Genomic DNA, 17216 nt, shown 5'->3' with positions numbered 1-17216 from the left:
CTCAGTAGATTGTGCTCCTCACTCCCATGTGAATATACTTCTTTATACCATTTAGAAGAACAAATGACCAAAACTTGTTAGAAAATCTGTTTGAGGCAACTGAAACGAGACATTTCCACCCCCACCCCCATTTCAGACATTTGAATCAATCTTCTTGAAGACACTTCAATCAAACTTTCTGCATGTAATGGTATATGAGAACCCTAGTTTACAAAAGAAAGCCTTGGCTTGCATCCCAATCCAAGAACTGAGCAGGAATGCTCATGAAAAGCTGATCCAAGCAAGGAAAATGGACAGAGGTAATAAGTTAGATATGATTTGGAAACATGACGCTATTAACTAGAGCATTTGTGTACAAGTAGGCGTATTTCTATCAATGTACAAAATTAGACAGAAGGGGAAGCATTTCAGAATTAGCAGCTGCCAAGTATGGGGCATTGATGAGGTTTTTCTCTAAGAATATTACAGTGGTACCTCTGGTTACGTACGTAATTCGTTGTAGAGGTCCGTTCTTAACCTGAAACCGTTCTTAACCTGAGGTACCACTTTAGCTAATGGGGCCTCCTGTTGCCGCCGCACGATTTCTGTTCTCATCCTGAGGTAAAGTTCGTAACCCGAGGTACTACTTCCGGGTTAGCGGAGTCTGTAACCCGAAGTGTTTGTAACCCGAGGTACCACTGTATTTTACATCTAAAATAAATACTGCCCCAATTCCTCAAATTCATATGCAGTTAAGAATTATTGTTTAGCATTTGTGTAGACCGAAAACAAAGAATTGATTTGATGTTGATTCCATCACCGTTGACTTGATCCTCTTTAAGCAGCTCCCTTTTTGTCATTGGCCTGGTTCACATGTTATGCCTAGCCAAATGTTGGCTTAGCACAAACAGTGTGGGCTCCCATAGAGCTTCTAAATAAACCCTTCGTTCTTCCCCGGTTCCTTTTGCTGCTGTGCTAGGTCAGGTTTGTCTTAGCATGTCAAAACATGGGCTCTGCTATTGAGCTACAGCCCTTTCTCTCCCCAGGTGCATCTCCCACTTCAGGTACCTAATTTGTGTCTTTAGAAAACCAGTAATACAGGTGAAACGCGAAAAATTAGAATATCGTGGTCATCACAATTACAACAAATAAAGGCTTGACATATCTCGCTTTGCATGTCATGAGTCTATCTCATATATTAGTTTCACTTTTTAAGTTGAATTGCTGAAATAAACGAACTTTTCCACGATATTATAATTTTTTGAGTTTCACCTGTACTTTCAAGTTCTATACCAGATTTGCTGTCAAATGATTTGCCATGATTATTTCCCTGTCCTCATTGGGAAATTGCTCCCGATTTCTGGTCTGCTTAGGCTGCAGTCCTGTGCGTGCTTGCCTGGGAGTAAACACCAGTGACTTTCTTCTTGGTGAACATTCCTGGGATTACACTATTATAGCAAGCCTGGATAGCTCAATTGGTTGGTGAGTGGTGCTGATAATGCCACGGCTGCAGGTTTGATCCCCGTATGGAACAACGACATGTTCCAGCATTGCAGGGGGTTGGACTAGATGAGCCACAGGTTCCCTCCCAATTCTGTGATTCTGTGCATTAGATATTCACATGCTCCGTTGTAATTGCTTTTATTTAAATTTTTACAGGACATGCATTGAACGAACAGGACATACTGTTGCTGGAGCTCCTGAACTGGTTTAAATGTGATTTTTTCCAGTGGGTAAATAACCTTCCGTGCAGCAAGTGTGGGGGCCAGACAGAATCTAAAGAAAATTTGTCGCCTAGCGAAGACGATCTGAGATGGGACGCGAGTAGGGTTGAAAATCACTTCTGTAACCATTGCCAATTCAGCAACCGATTTCCAAGGTTTGTATAGGACATAGGTGGGTTAAAAATTTGATCTGTGTTTGAAACTGTACGCTCAGTACAGTCATACCTTGGTTCCGGAACGCCTTGGTACTCGGGACGCTTTGACTCCCGAACGCCGAAAACCTGGGAGTAAGTGTTCCGGTTTTCGAACGTTTTTCAGAAGCCGAATGTCTGACGCAGCTTCCAATTGAGTATAGAAAGCTCCTGCAGCCAATAGGAAGCCGCGCCTCGGTTTTTCACACGGTTTTGGGAGTCAACCGGCCTCCCAGAACGGATTAAGTTCGAGAACCAAGGTTCCACTGTATGTTTTTGGAAGCCACTTTTTCACTTATTTATTGGCAAATCCCTTATATAGCACGTGAGAACAATAGTGACATTTGAAGCAGTACCATGAAAATACTCTTAGTCCTGCTTTCTGTTTTGCTGACAGGTAGCATAGAAGAATGGATTTGTCACACAACTCCCTTCAAGCCCAGCCAGCTTAAACAATGACCATGAGTGATGGTAGTTGTAGAACCTTTGGCCCTTCTAGATGTTGCTGTACTACAACTCCCATGATCCCCAGCAAGCCTGGCTAATGTCCAGGAATGATGGGAGCTGTAGATCAGAAACAGAGGGCTGACCGGAGGTTCAACCACCCATTACAAAATAGGTTCAGAAGCACTGTCGCCATTCAGATATCCCATGTTTCAGAAATTTGCAGGCGGCAGTTGGGATTAAACCGCCTGTAGTCTGAATAAATGCAAAATATCAACATACCAAAGTGAATTCTGTTGGCTGTGCTTTCAGCAGAGGTTGTAAGATGGGATGTCCTTGTTCAGCAGTTACAGTACTTTTCCATGTATAAGACTAGGGTTTTTTACTAAAATATAATGTTTAAAAGGGACGCGGGTGGCGCTGTGGGTAAAACCTCAGCACCTAGCACTTGCCGATCGCATGGTCGGCGGTTCAAATCCCCACGGCGGGGTGCACTCCCGTCATTTGGTCCCAGCGCCTGCCAACCTAGCAGTTCGAAAGCACCTCCGGGTGCAAGTAGATAAATAGGGACCGCTTACCAGCGGGAAGGTAAACGGCGTTCCGTGTGCTGCGCTGGCTCGCCAGATGCAGCGGGTCACGCTGGCCACGTGACCCGGAAGTGTCTGCGGACAGCGCTGGCTCCCGGCCTCTAGAGTGAGATGAGCGCACAACCCTAGAGTCTGGCAAGACTGGCCCGTACGGGCAGGGGTACCTTTACCTTTACCTAATGTTTAATAGGGGGCTAGTCTTATACACGGGGGCAATCTCCCCCCATTTTCTTAATTTTGAGTCCCCCAAAATAGGAGGTGTCTTATACACGGGGGAGGGGGTGTTATACACAGAAAAATACAGTACTTAGTTTGATAGCAGGTAGGGATTGGGGGATTTAAAGCAGGGGCTAGATCATGGAAGAAGCCTATATATTACCTCTTTATTTATTACATTTGTATATTGCTTCAATGTCACTGCACTCTAGGTGGTTCCACAAATTAAAATGATGGTTTACATTTTTGATGCAAAAATGATGGGGGGGGGGGCAAATTCAAGACCCACGACCACTGTGTGAGGGAGTTCTTGGGAGGGAATTATTTAACTGGCGTATTTTAATAATGTAGCATTTCAAAATGTTGGTAGCTTATGATAATGATTTTAGGTATTCGTGGCAATGACAGCAACCCCCCGTTTTTTTAAAATAAAAAATGTGCACAGGTACAACAATCCCGAGAAACTTCTGGAAACTAGGCGTGGCCGTTGCGGAGAATGGTCCAACTGCTTCACCCTCTTCTGCAGAGCTGTGGGCTTTGAAGCAAGATATATTTGGGACGCAACAGGTATCGTTACAACTCTCTCTCTCTCTCTCTCTCTCTCTCTCTCTGTAGTGAGCCAGTGTGGTGTAGTGATTAAGAGCGATAGACTCGTAATCTGGTGAACCGGGTTCGCTTCCCCGCTCCTCAGGGTGACCTTGGGCTAGTCACACTTCTCTGAAGTCTCTCAGCCTCACTCACCTCACAGAGTGTTTGCTGTGGGGGAGGAAGGGAATGGAGAATGTTAGCCGCTTTGAGACTCCTTAGGGTAGTGATAAAGAGGGATATCAAATCCAAACTCTTATAGTTTCCTGAGATGGAAGAGGTGCCTTTACAATGTTGGTTTCTTTCCTCTGGCTTTCCTCTCCTGCAGATCATGTGTGGACCGAAGTTTATTCCTCATCCCAGCAGAGGTGGCTTCACTGTGACCCTTGTGAAAACGTCTGCGACAAACCCCTCCTCTATGAGATGGGCTGGGGGAAAAAGCTCTCCTACATTATTGCATTTTCTAAAGATGAGGTAGGGGAGGCAATGTGGGTTTGAAATAAAGGCAATGCTCACAAGGGAAAGTTTTACTTTTAAGCATTTTTAAAGCAGTTCGATCATTCCTTGACAAAGGAAAGAGGAACTCTTTCCTGGAGTAGTTCTGATATTGCAGTGAGTGAAACTTTGAGCTACTTCATAGCCAGTGTGGTGTGCTGGTTGGAAGGTCAGACTAAAAGATAAAGGGACCTCTGGACAGTTCAGTCCAGTCAAAGGCAACTATGGGGTTGCGACGCTCATCTCGCTTTCAGGCTGAGGGACCCGGCATTTGTCCACAGGCAGCTTTCTGGGTCATGTGGCCAGCATGACTAAACCGCTTCTGGTGCAACTGTGACGGAAACCAGAGCGCACGAAAACGCTGTTTACCTTCCCACCACAGTGGTACCTATTTATCTACTTGCAATGGCATGCTTTCGAACTGCTAGGTTGGAAGGAGCTGAGGAAGAGCAACAGCAGCTCACCGCATCGTGGGGATTCAAACTGTCGACCTTCCAATCAGCAAGCCCAAGAGGCTCAGTAGTTTAGACCACAGCACCACCCGTGTCTGTACCTAGAAGGTCAAACTAAGCCCTGGAAGACTAGGGTTGAAATCTCCATTCAGCCATGAAGCTCGCTTGCGGCCCTCACCAGCTCTCAGGAAGCTACTTCGCAGTTTTTTTTATAATATGCAGATGCAGAGAGCCCTGTATGCCTCCATCTTGACATCTTTGGAGCAGGGAGAGGGGAGATGGGATATGCATATAATAAAAAAATCAAATCCTGTATGTAATACTTCGTAATTTACCCCCCTCTTCTTTTTCAACACATGCTTTTCAGGTTGTTGATGTCACCTGGCGCTACTCTTGTAAGCATGAGGACCTGCTCCCACGGAGGACCCAGGTCAAAGAAGCAGTTCTACGAGAAACCATCAATAACCTTAATAAAGTGGTAGGTCGCTTTATCTTAGCAGGCTGGTTAAAATTGCACAAGTATTGCAACGTAAGCTGCCCTTGAATCGGGGACTCAGTCAATCAATAGATTTTTGTTGTTTATAGCCAACGGCCATCACAATACAATATAAGCACAAATCACACAACTACAGAACGAAACATGTTACATGCACTAGGCCAAGACAAATCTACAATGTCCGGAATGTCTCCCATGTTGCAGTTCAAAGTTGTTGGGTTTTTTTTAAGAATAATTTTTTATTAACCGACCAATCACATCAAATCAAACCAAATTACATAAATTCCAAATTACACAGCCGAATTTTAAATTTTTGTTGAGGGTACCCATATTTCAAGTTCCGAAGGGATCCAATCAACTTCTTGCTTCTTACTGCTGTTTTAATGTCCACAAATCTAACCTTATGATGTTCACAGTACTATCCAGTCCTTTCTTAATATTTTTCCACATCTCTTGTTGTTATTTTCATATATTTTTCCTTTCTCTTTGTGACCTCTGATAGTCTCTGCAAGCTGGTTAGAACAGTTTGTAATCCTGCGTGGATATTTTTTTTTTTATCCAGTAGCCATATCCAGACGTTTTCCATATACCATCACTTCCATACATCAAAACAGTCTTAGCGTCATTAATATTCACCAATCTGCCTCCTTTCTCAAAACCTCTGAGGAGATTCACTAGGAATGCAGTCTGAAAACAAGTCCATTCTTCCTCCCGGCTATAAATCCTTTGGCAAGATGGTGACTCCGAATTAATTGCTGCGCCATTCCCAAAAGCTCTTATTGCTTCTCGGTCTCCATAAAGCATACTTTTGGTTAAAGTTTATCTCCACACAGACCTTAATCATCCTGCTTGGGTCAGTTCAACCGACGATTCTAATGAGGAGGGGTTCTTGTAAATCACATAGAAGGAAAGTAAAAAAGGTTTCCGCCCCCCCCCCCATTCAGCCCTGTTGTCAACATACCCCGCCTTTGGTGTATCTTCATCGTAAAATATTCCTGTTTCTCCAGCCCGTCGTCGTCTTTCGCAGAGGTCACTTAAATTAGCAGACTTCACTCCCCTTCTTCACTTGAAATATGTGCATTTGCTTCTTTTGTAATTAATTATTCCAAATTGCTGCAACTAGTGCGCGATCAGAGACAGCATCCAGGAGAGCCGAGGTCCACACGGGGGCATTCTGCCTAGGGCCCTCACCCCCTTCTTTCGAATTAGGGGGTGATTTATGGGCACAGCAGGCAAGGGCAGTGTTCCCCATTTCCTTGGGGCAACAAGGGAGGCTGCCTACTCCCATAACAGCCTCTTAATTACCCCGTGTGGGTCGGAGAGATGGTATTGTCAGCCATCTTCCAATGCGCCCCCTAGTGGCCCCCGCAGTTCAAAGTTGTTAATAGAGGGCAACGTGTTGTGAAATTTTGTTTCTGTTTTTTTATTATTGTTTTGGGGGGAAATGACTTTTTATGTGGTTGGAATGACCAGTAAAGGTAAAGGGACCCCTGACCATTAGGTCCAGTCGTGACCGACTCTGGGGTTGCGGCGCTCATCTCGCTTTATTGGCTGAGGGAGCTGGCGTACAGCTTCCGGGTCATGTGGCCAGCATGACTAAGCCGCTTCTGGCGAACCAGAGCAGCACACGGAAATGCCGTTGGCCTTCCCGCCAGAGCGGTACCTATTTATCTACTTGCACTTTGACATGCTTTCGAACTGCTAGATTGGCAGGAGCAGGGACAGAGCAACGGGAGCTCACCCCGTCGTGGGGATTTGAACTGCCAACCTTCTGATCGGCAAGACCTAGGCTCTGTTACAAGACAATAAAATCATGGCGTTGGACCTTTGCCATATCAGTATCAGCTTGTGACTAGAACTGGGTGATACATTGATAAATTGTCTGAAACTGGTATGGTGTTCAGCTGGCAATGCATTGCGCCAGTTCAAATGGCCTGCAGGCGGGAAAGGCGCAGGCAGGCAGAGCCTGAGAAGGCTGCAAGCACGCACCTTCTCGGGCTCCATCTACCTGCTGCTTGCACCTTTGAGGATGTCCCCTGCCCCTCTGGCTCGCGTGAGCTGGAGCAGGATCAGGGCTTCGTAGGGCTGGACGAACTGTCTTGGCTGCTGCTTCTTCCCCTAAGGTGGAGAGGAAGAAGCAGCCAAAATACATTCCAGAGTCAGATGTCGTGATATATCAGCATATCATAGTATCTAGCTGCTGATACATAATGATGTTGAAAAACATATATTGCCCAGCAATGCTTGTGACACCAGGAAAGCAGGCAGCAAGAGTTGTTGGCAGAACAGCACCTGCAACTAGTCAGGCCTGCAATCTTCCAGGCTTTCTTCTGCCACCCTAAGCACATCCATTTGAAGGATCTGCATATGTACAGTTGAGCATGCTGGAATAATGCTCTCTGAAATTTTGGTTTTGGCTAGTGGCATATTTTCTACCAAAAAAAAGTCCATCGCTGTTTTAAAACAGTTACAGTTTTTATTATTATTACACTGAAAGTGCTTGGTTCAAAACTGCCACGTTGAGTCTCGTTTTACAGTTCTCTTTCCAAGGCCTGTGCCAGTTGTGAGGTGGTTTCAGGTGGCTTACTAGCCAGTTGGGATGCAGGTGGCGCTGTGGTCTAAACCACTGAACCTCTTGGGCTTGCTGAGCAGAAGGTCAGCGGTTCGAATCCCCGCGATGGGGTGAGCTCCCGCTGCTCTGTCCCAGCTTCTGCCAACCTAGCAGTTCAAAAGCACGGCAGTGCAAGTAGATAAATAGGTACCGCTGTGGCGGGAAGGTAAACTGCATTTCCGTGCGCTCTGGTTTCCGTCACGGTGTCCCGTTGTGTCAGAAGTGGTTTAGTCATGCTGGTCACATGACCCAGAAAGCTGTCTGTGGACAAACGCCGGCTCCCTCAGCCTGAAAGTGAGATGAGCGCCGCAACCCCATAGTCGCCTTTGACTGGACTTAACTGTCCAGGGGTCCTTTACCTTACCTTACTAGCTGTGCCTGCCTCACCACTGCAATCTGTGGCAGGTGCCTATGAACCACTTGGTATTTTAACATTCTCACAGTGCCCCACAATGTAGTGTCACTCTGGGAAATTGCAACAATTTGAAAACGGCATTTCCTAACTTCCTGATGCTGCTCAGGAAACCTTACGAGGGGCAGAGGTGAATGGGAGCAACCAACATCGGGCAAGAGTCAACGTAGGTGCAACGTGTTGGGACCCTGTATCCTGGCAGCTGTCTTAGGTTGTAACAATAATAATATTTTTTTTAATTATAGCCCAGCCATCTGGCTGGGTTGCCATTCTGGGCAGCTTCCAACACATATAAAACATAATGAAACGTCAAACATTAAAAACTTCTGGATACAGGGCTGCTTTCAGATGTCTTCTAAAAGTTGTCTAGTTCTTTATCTCCTTGACTTCTGATGGGAGGGCGTTCCACAGGGAGGTTGCAGACCCTGGCTCTGCCCATAAAAGAAATGGATGTTTTGTTTTGTAGGATTATCAGCAACAACAGCAAAAGCAAACACACCTTCCAAATATTTTGTTGTTTCTATACTATTGCTTTCAACTCTTTCTGAATTATACATTGAAGGGGCTATCTCTGCCATATATGAGTAGAATTGTTCGAGGCTTACATGAATTGTGACTGAATTAGGCCTTTCAGTTTAATGTGTGAGGCTCTGCAGGGAAAAAGTGTCCTTCATTTGGGCATCTATCACCTTTCCACTTATGCATTAGGTTAATCACCGTATCAAGACCAGTGCTACCAGGACAGTAAATTATGTGGAACAAAATAATTGATCCAGGCATTCTCCTTCCTTGAATTTTCTCTCGTATGTAATAAAATGTTAGAGCTCAGCAAAACGCAGTGAGTTTGAAAAAGATATACAAACCCTGTAAATCCAAAAGTTAATTTCCAAGTAAATTATAAAGATTTGATACTGGTCCAAAGCAGTGTGGAAAAGGTTTCAACCTACTTTCCTGTTGCCTTTATGTTCAAACAATGCAATAATACAATTTTACATGTACCATGGTTATCTGGCCCATCTGCAGTGGTTTCTGACATTCAGAGAGATTGTATTGAAATAAATGATTTGCATTTTTAAAAAATTGTTACACCAGGGAGAGTGGTAATACAGTTGAAATTAATTTTATTTTTTTATCATTGCTTTCTGAAATCACAGAGACAGCAGTCTTTGACAGAAGGAAGGAGAAGGGAGCTCTTAGAAAGAATAATTGTGGAGCTTGTTGAGTTCATTTCTCCTAAAACCCCTAAGCCGGGAGAACTTGGCGGAAGGGTATCGGGATCAGTGGCTTGGAGAGTCGCCAGAGGTGAAATTGCTTTGGAGGTATTTAATGCATCGATTGGTGATCATTTTAGAATTCTTAGTTTATGGTCCAGTTGCAGCTTATTGACTTTAGGGCCCCAGTCCAGAGAAATTTAATCATGCTGTAATTAGCCATGAGTTACTTGTCCTATTGATTTCAATGTAGTGATAGTAATATTTGTTTTAGCCATTATTGAGAACAAGAAGAACCCGAACGCCCACTGATCTATATATAGATGGAAGCAATCGAAAGTAAAGCAGGTAACTTGTTAGGATAAAAGTAATAATTCACTCCAAAATTTGTTGTCAGCTGTCCCAATTACATCTGTTCCGGGCAATCAAAATAGATTTGTTTTGTGGACATCAAAGCAAAAGTGCTAGGTTTTTGGTTTTAATCCGTTGACTGAAGGATTAATGATGGCATTTTATCATTGTATAGCAGGGTATTGTCCTACTACTACTACTACTACTACTACTACTACTACTTTATTATTTTTACCCCATCCATCTGGCTGGGTTTCCCAGCCACTCTGGGTAACTCCCAACAGAATATTAAAAACACGATAAAACATCAAACATTAAAAACTTCCCTAAACAGGGTTGCCTTCAGATGTCTTCTAAAAGTCAGATAGTTGTTTATTTCCTTGACATCTGATGGAAGGGCGTTCCACAGGGTAGGTGCCACTACTGAGAAGGCCCTCTGCCTGGTTCCCTGTTCCCTCACTTCTCACAGTGAGGGAACCGCCAGAAGGCCCTCAGAGCTGGACCTTCTACAAGAGCTCAATCCCGCTTTTTGATTGAATTGTCCCCAAGGCAACTAAAAATAGATAGTAATTGCACACATATAGCCCAAACGCATAGAGCCCACAGCTGTTAGTCACTTGCCTGAGGGATGGGACCAGAGTAATCTGCCCTTCAACTCTGCAGTCCTAGGACAACTTGTCTGTCCATCCTGGCTGATGGATGGGGGCAGATCCATCTCCTCCTTGCCATCATGCCATTTCTGAGAGGCAGAGGCGCAGTCTCCCAATGGCCCTTGGCATGTTTCTCTTGCACCTTAATGTCATTGACTTTCTGAAGATTAGATACCAATGTATATGTATGTCTCTGATTCCTTCGTATGCCCCCTGGTATCTCCAGAGCCCCCCTTTCACAATTTAGGCATAGCAAAACTATCCTAGACAAGACAATTTACCCTGCTAATGTTGCATTCTACCTCCTCCTATTCAACGTCTAGTGTTGACTGCTGCATAGGATATAGAAGTGATACAGTTACAGTCATACTTTGGTTCTTGAATGCCTTGGTATTCGAACGTTTTGGCTCCCGAACACCAAAAACCTGGAAGGAAATGTTCCTGTTTTCGAACGTTTTTTGGAAGCCGAATGTCTGATGTGGCTTCCGCTTGAGTGCAGGAAGCTCCTGCAGCCAATCGGAAGCCGCGCCTTGATTTTTGAACCATTTCAGGAGTCGGACGGACTCCTGGAACGGATTAAGTTCTAGAACCAAGGTTCCACTGTATTACTCAGAGGGTTTTGGGTCTGTTCATTTATTTTCACTACATACACTTTGTATAGTTTTACTGACCAAACCCTCTTGCAGTTTAAAACAGTGGTGTACCATCTAAGGTATACGATTCAAGAGAAAGAAAGGAATGGGGAGGAAAGAGGGGTGTAATGGAAAATGGTATCAATTTTGTCATGTTGTTACATAATGATCTCATGTACGGAGGGGACAGTTCTGGAAAGAAGTCCAATACCCTGCTGAAGCAATGGAGGAGTCATTGCTTCCTCTTCTCCCTCACTTGAGGTGGCCCACGAGAACAGCTGCTAACATGTGACAGTTCTGGGAGAAGATAAACTAGGTTTGCTCCATTACTAAGCCAAACCGCCTTGTTGGTTTCTGAAGATGGTAAATCAGGCAAGAAGATTGCTTCCACAACCTTCTTATTTTTCCCTGGGCAAGAACTCAAATTGTGTCGGGAATTCGCCTGGCAACAAGTCATTTCTCGTGTGGTTGTTTCTTTGACCCTGGCATCATTTTGCTGGTTATTTTGGCCTTCCCCGTTAGATTGATCAGGATGAGGTTAAGGGGAAAGTACACTGAATAATAGGAAATATGATAATGGGTGGACTCTGGTGATCAGTCTTCAGAGATACAGTCATACCTCATGTTACGTCCGCTTCAGGTTGTGTGTTTTCGTCTTGTGTCCCACGGCAACCCAGAAGTACCGGAATGGGTTACTTCTGAGTTTCATTGCTTGCGCATGCGCGAAGCACCAAATCACCCTGCGCATCTGTACAGACACGGCACTTCGAGTTGCGGGCTTTTCACATTATGGATGGGCTTCCGGAATGGATCCTGTCCATAACACGAGGTACCACTGTATCTCTGAAGTCGCCCTAGAATATACTTGTATAAATGTGTGTGTGTGCATGTGTCTGTGGCATATATTTATTATAAGTAATTTGGTGACTAATAAATATCTAATGAAAACCTAATTTGTACCTTTGGTCATAATAGAGCAAAGAAATAATTTTTATTCCAACTGAAAAAGAGAAGGCCTCTAAGCTTCTCCACCTTAGGTACAATATAGTAGAAGATTGTTACACACGGATATCCAATAATAATGAAAAGATTAGTGGATGGGAAAAAGGAGTATGGAGGATGGACTCTATGTGGAGAAAGGTTGAATCAGACTGGAAAATGGTGAGTATTGTACCAAGGAAAGTTATTTTATAAAACTTATTCGTTCTAAGTGTAATCATCTTGAAGCTGCAAGGTTTTTTGTTTTGTTTTTTGCTTTGTGGATTTTTGGGTGTTCAGCTTGAGTTGGTAAATATTAATGTCCAGCTTCAGATAAGATTGCCAGATGACCAGAGTAGCTGGGAATAAAAAGCAGTGTGTCTTTCAAGGCAGGATGGTAGAGTTGGCTGAAGATAACAAATATCTGTTCAGATATTAAACCTTAAGTCTGACATTTCCCATTCAAAGGTGGACTGATACAAGAGCTGCCTGTAAAAAAAGAAATCCTGCCTTTCCAGAAAATTAATTTTTCAGCTTCACAAAAGGGTCTTTACAGTATATCTTTTTTCTTCATTGCACATGAGTAGGTAGAATTTCCTAATCCAAAGTGTTACTTCCCCATCTGCAAAGCACCAAAGTATGTCAGTCACCTTGCATTAATGAAGGTCCTGCCAAGCTCATTTTCATTTCTAAAGAATCTAAATAACAGTTGGAACATATAAGCTCACATACCCAAGGAAAGGAGACTGGCAGATTACAATATGAAGAAGACAACATTTTTAGCATTGGGCATAAACAGCAAATCAGTTCCACAATAAAATCAACATGATGTATGAGAATTCTGCAAAGTAGTATTATTATGTATGTTTCAGTAATAAATTGAGCTATTCATAATTGCTGTTACAAATTCAGTCCAGTAATGTATGTTTGCTCCAAAATAAGTCCCGTTTTGCCTAAACACACTTGCTAGCTAGGGAGTAACTCTCATTGAGCTCAGTGGGGTGTACATTGAATTAACATACATAGAATTGTCATCAGCTGCATACTTACAGTTCTTAGGTTTTGCTTTACAAGATTGTAGCTTTAACAAATATAAGTTTTTTTTAGTGTTTCATGTATGCATTTTGTTTCTAAATAGGTTTATTTAGCTCGAAAAGAAGGATCATTATCTGGTTACATCTGCTGGAAGTTTGAGTGTGGCTCAGTTGGGCTAAAAATTGACAGCATTTCAGTCAAAACGAGCAGCCAGACATTTCAGAGTGGAAAAGTAAGGTGGATGCTGCGATCTGGCAACACTGTAGTTGATGTAAACGGAGGCAAGTGTGAAATTCCTCATTTTTTGAAAGTGCACTTGCAAACAAAGCAAGAGCAATTAAGATTAATTTACGTCTATTCTTTTAACTATGTATTATCTTATACTGTTAATAATGCTTATTCATTACAGCCATGCAAAGTAAGCCATCGGTTCCATTTTACAGACGGGAGACTGAGTGATAATAGCTGGCCCAAGGTCACCAGTAAAGTAACTGGCTGAAATTGAACTTCAGGTGTTTCTTACAGTACAATCCTGCCCATCTTTCCTCAGAAGTAAACCCTGCTGTTCTCAGTGGGGCTTACTCTTAAGGCAGGTGGGGGTAATATTGCATCCCAAAGCTTTAATCCTAAAGCCACTTACTTGGGAGTGAGCACCATTGAATGCAGTGGGAGCCAAGTTCAATCAAGCATCTATAGGATGCTACTGTTTTTTCTAGATTTTGTGGATTGAAAAAAGGAACGTATACAATTCTGAGCTGCTCTTTGTTGCATATTGGGGAGTGAACCTCCCTTGCTCCACTCTCCCATCAAGGGCTGCATTCCCTCAAATGTGCTCATGGCCATATCCCAGCAGATCCATCTCCCCACACACTTCTGTCATTTGCATAGTATTTGCTTTAATTTTCCCCTCAATGCAAGTTGCAGGTGCACGAGCACAATCAGGATCTGGACCCCACAGCAAGGGCCAAACCATTTAAAGCCCCTTTTCCATCTCCTGGGTTCCCAATCTAGACTGGGTCCCTGCCAGCCAATTTGCTGTACTTCTGTTCTGGTTGTGAAGAAGAGACAACCCTCTCGTCGCAGCTAGCTCAGAAGCCAAGAAAAAGGCCTCATGGGCCAAACGGAAAACCTGAGATCCACATCCACTGGCCAGAGGTTCCCCTTCCTTGCTTATATAGATGACAGACCTGACAAACAATATAATCTGCTACCCGTTCCATAGAAGCTATTAAGCTGATTTCATCTCGTTACCTGCAAACGGGACTTAGATAAGGCACCCATTATAGACTGCCTTGTTCATCTCTCCTGTGGTTTTGGCCCATAGGTTTGCTTGTTTTGGGTCTTTATTAGACGTGAATCTTGAATTTGGCTGCATACATTGGATTATTCTGAGGCAGGAGAACTTTTGGTCTCCTGCCATTGGCGAAGCATCATTGAAAGCTGTGGTTGGAACCAATGCTGTGTGATATATCAATAAACGGTTTGAAACCGGTGTGAAGAGCACATTGCAATAACATCTTTGAGCCTGTAATGTATAGCCAGGGAAGCCTGCCTTGCTTCCTTCGCAAACGGGCTGCATCCTTCCTTCTTCCTCCCTTCCTCCTGGTCACTTCTCCTGCCCATCCCCATCCTCCACAGCCCAGCCACTGCAAGGGGCGACAACTCGGAAGGAGCATGCAATGCCAGGATCCCACGCTCAGAGAAACATCTGTTCAGGGTTTGTTTTCTTTGCAAGTGAAAACTACAAAGGAGGCTGAAGGAGGAACCCAGGAAGAGATACGATAGCAACCTAGGGAGGGAGGGAAGGAGCGAGAGGGAGAAAGAGGGGGGGGGCAAAGTGCCCAGGCCACTTAGAAATATACTTTTTTGTGTTATGACCAGCTGACCTAAGTAATAGTCTGGGAACAGCTCCTCTTATCTTGCCCAGCTCAAATCGCTAGGTCTGCTGCTTCCCAAAACTACTTCCTTTCAGTGGGAGTGGGGAGAGAAGGGCATATTGCAAAATAACAATGAAATAATAACAGCAGAGGCAATCAGTCCTTCTAGCAGCTGCCTACACGACACAAACACCACACCCAACACTCTTTCACCTCGTCACTCTCCAATGAAGCATGTCTATGAAACCTGGTGGAGTCCCATAGGCTCAGATTCCTGACTTGCTCCTGCAGCATCCTTCTCCAGCATTTGTTGGGGGGGAAATATTTTTCTTCTCGCCTGAAAATTTCTCTGGGTCCTTGCAGGGGCAGGGGGTGGTGTTATTGAGGTTTGTGTGTGCGGTATTCAATGAGAAAGAGGCAAGGAAGGGGCCTGATGGTGGTGGAAGTGGCAGGGATGATGATGTGAGGGTGAGGACCAGAAGACATGCACTGATTGCTCTGGGTATTTTTCGCCTAGTATTATTGTCCCTGGCAGTGGCTAGGCAGGCAGATCCTCCCCAGCGATTTTAAAGCACCGCCTTCTCAGCGATCGCCCCTCGCAGTGGCTGGGCCTTGTAGAGGGAGGAGTGGGCATGAGTGGGACTGGGCAATTTCAGGCATCATGATGTATCAGTACATCACAATATGTAGCTGCTGATAAATCACAATGTTAAAACAGCCCTAGCTGGAACTGCAGCAACTGAATGAACAAATGAGATTTCCCCTTCAGAACCCTTTTTGACCCTCTTCTGCTCTCTGCTTAACCCCCTCCCCTCCAAGGATATATGGGCATTGTTTGGTTTCATATTTCTCTTCACCCCCCTTAAATCCTTTGCATGATTGCACATTAAAGCGGCATGACCGTATTCCTTTAAATGTGCTTGTTTTGCATTTTCTGAATTGCTTTCTGTCCTGGAGACAGTGTAGGCCCATCTAACCCATCTCCACCAATCTGGAATAATTTTTGGCATGATTAAAACAACAACAGAGACACCAATTTCCAGATGTTTACAGTGCAGATCAGATGTACATTACATATGACTGTGACCTGGGGGGGAGGGGGCAAAGAAGAGAAGTCCTAAGTCAGTTTAAATACTAACATTCAATAAGCTTGTGTCTTGGGATTTTTCCTGAAGCAGATAAAGCTTAAAAAAACCTATGAATAATAAATTAATTTTGACAATGGTCCATACAATTGTCATTAAACGAAAACTAATTTGCAGTGTTTCTTTAACACTATCCTTCTAAAATTAATGTTTTTTTATTGGTATTTAATGCATATTACTTTTTTAACAAAAACTTTTTTGTCTTTCCCTTCTTTGTAGATAAAAGTCTTCATTCTTATCCTGGTATTTCCAACGTAACAGATGTTATCTTGGAAGCTGAACTAAGTGGAGGGGATGGTGATATTGCATGGCAACACACACAGCTGTTTAGGCAAAGTTTAAATGAGGCTGAGGATTGTTTTGAGATCATTTTAAAATTCAGTGATCTTTGAATATCTAGATAGATATTTACAGAAGACATCTGTATCAAGCAAGGACTTCTGGCACAAAATATAAAAGAAATATATGAACTACGTGAAGACGTCTTGTCTAAAACATTGTATCTTTCTTATGACTGTTGAGAAGAAACAAATTTTGTTAATGTAAAAAATAAATCCTTGAAAATTAGCACCAAATAGTTACATATCAAAGGGAAAAGATGCATCACTTTGCATTTAAAAGGCAAGAGAAATTAAGTCTGCAATTCTGTGCACATTTACTTGAAAGTAAACTCCATTGAACAAAGTAGGAGTTACCTCTGAATAAACATGCATACTCTTAGGTTGCATATAATTGAAAATTAATATTTTCTTATGTTCAATCTATACTGAAAGGTGATTGGTTTTTTTTATTACAACTGAATGAAGATTTTCGCTTCTTTCAACTTTGGATTTTGGAATTTGTTAAAAATGCCTCATGTTGTTTTATGTCATCTGTTTGCTCATAATTTTATAATAGACAATTTATTGCATTCCTAATATTGAAGTAAGATTATGGAACTGCAGAATGATTACTAGCTCCTGATATAATTTTTGCTTGAATTTATTAGGCTTTCAGAATTGAAACTTTGTAGACAAAAGAGCTAATTTTGATGGCTGTTAAGTCCTCCTTAAATCTCCCCAGATGAAATTTTATATATATAGATATACTAGAACTAAATCTTTTGGAGCTTGGTTGGAAAAAATAAAGGTATTGTGTCCCTGAAA

At 43.2% G+C, this 17216-nt stretch overlaps 1 protein-coding gene across 1 annotated transcript in view; it reads left to right on the top strand.

Moving 5' to 3' along the window:
• Window positions 1–17216, top strand: part of NGLY1 (N-glycanase 1) — a 28416-nt gene extending 11200 nt beyond the window's left edge. The window contains 9 exon segments of the mRNA XM_080974781.1: window positions 137–299; window positions 1639–1858; window positions 3587–3708; window positions 4055–4200; window positions 5041–5151; window positions 9347–9511; window positions 12012–12197; window positions 13153–13330; window positions 16291–17216. Of these exon segments, the coding sequence (XP_080830907.1) occupies window positions 137–299; window positions 1639–1858; window positions 3587–3708; window positions 4055–4200; window positions 5041–5151; window positions 9347–9511; window positions 12012–12197; window positions 13153–13330; window positions 16291–16463 (1464 nt within the window). The 3' untranslated portion in view covers window positions 16464–17216.

Source organism: Podarcis pityusensis, assembly GCF_964106645.2.
Source record: "Podarcis pityusensis genome assembly, chromosome: 12".
NCBI lineage: Eukaryota > Metazoa > Chordata > Lepidosauria > Squamata > Lacertidae > Podarcis > Podarcis pityusensis.
This window is presented reverse-complemented; position numbering and strand designations above follow the sequence as displayed.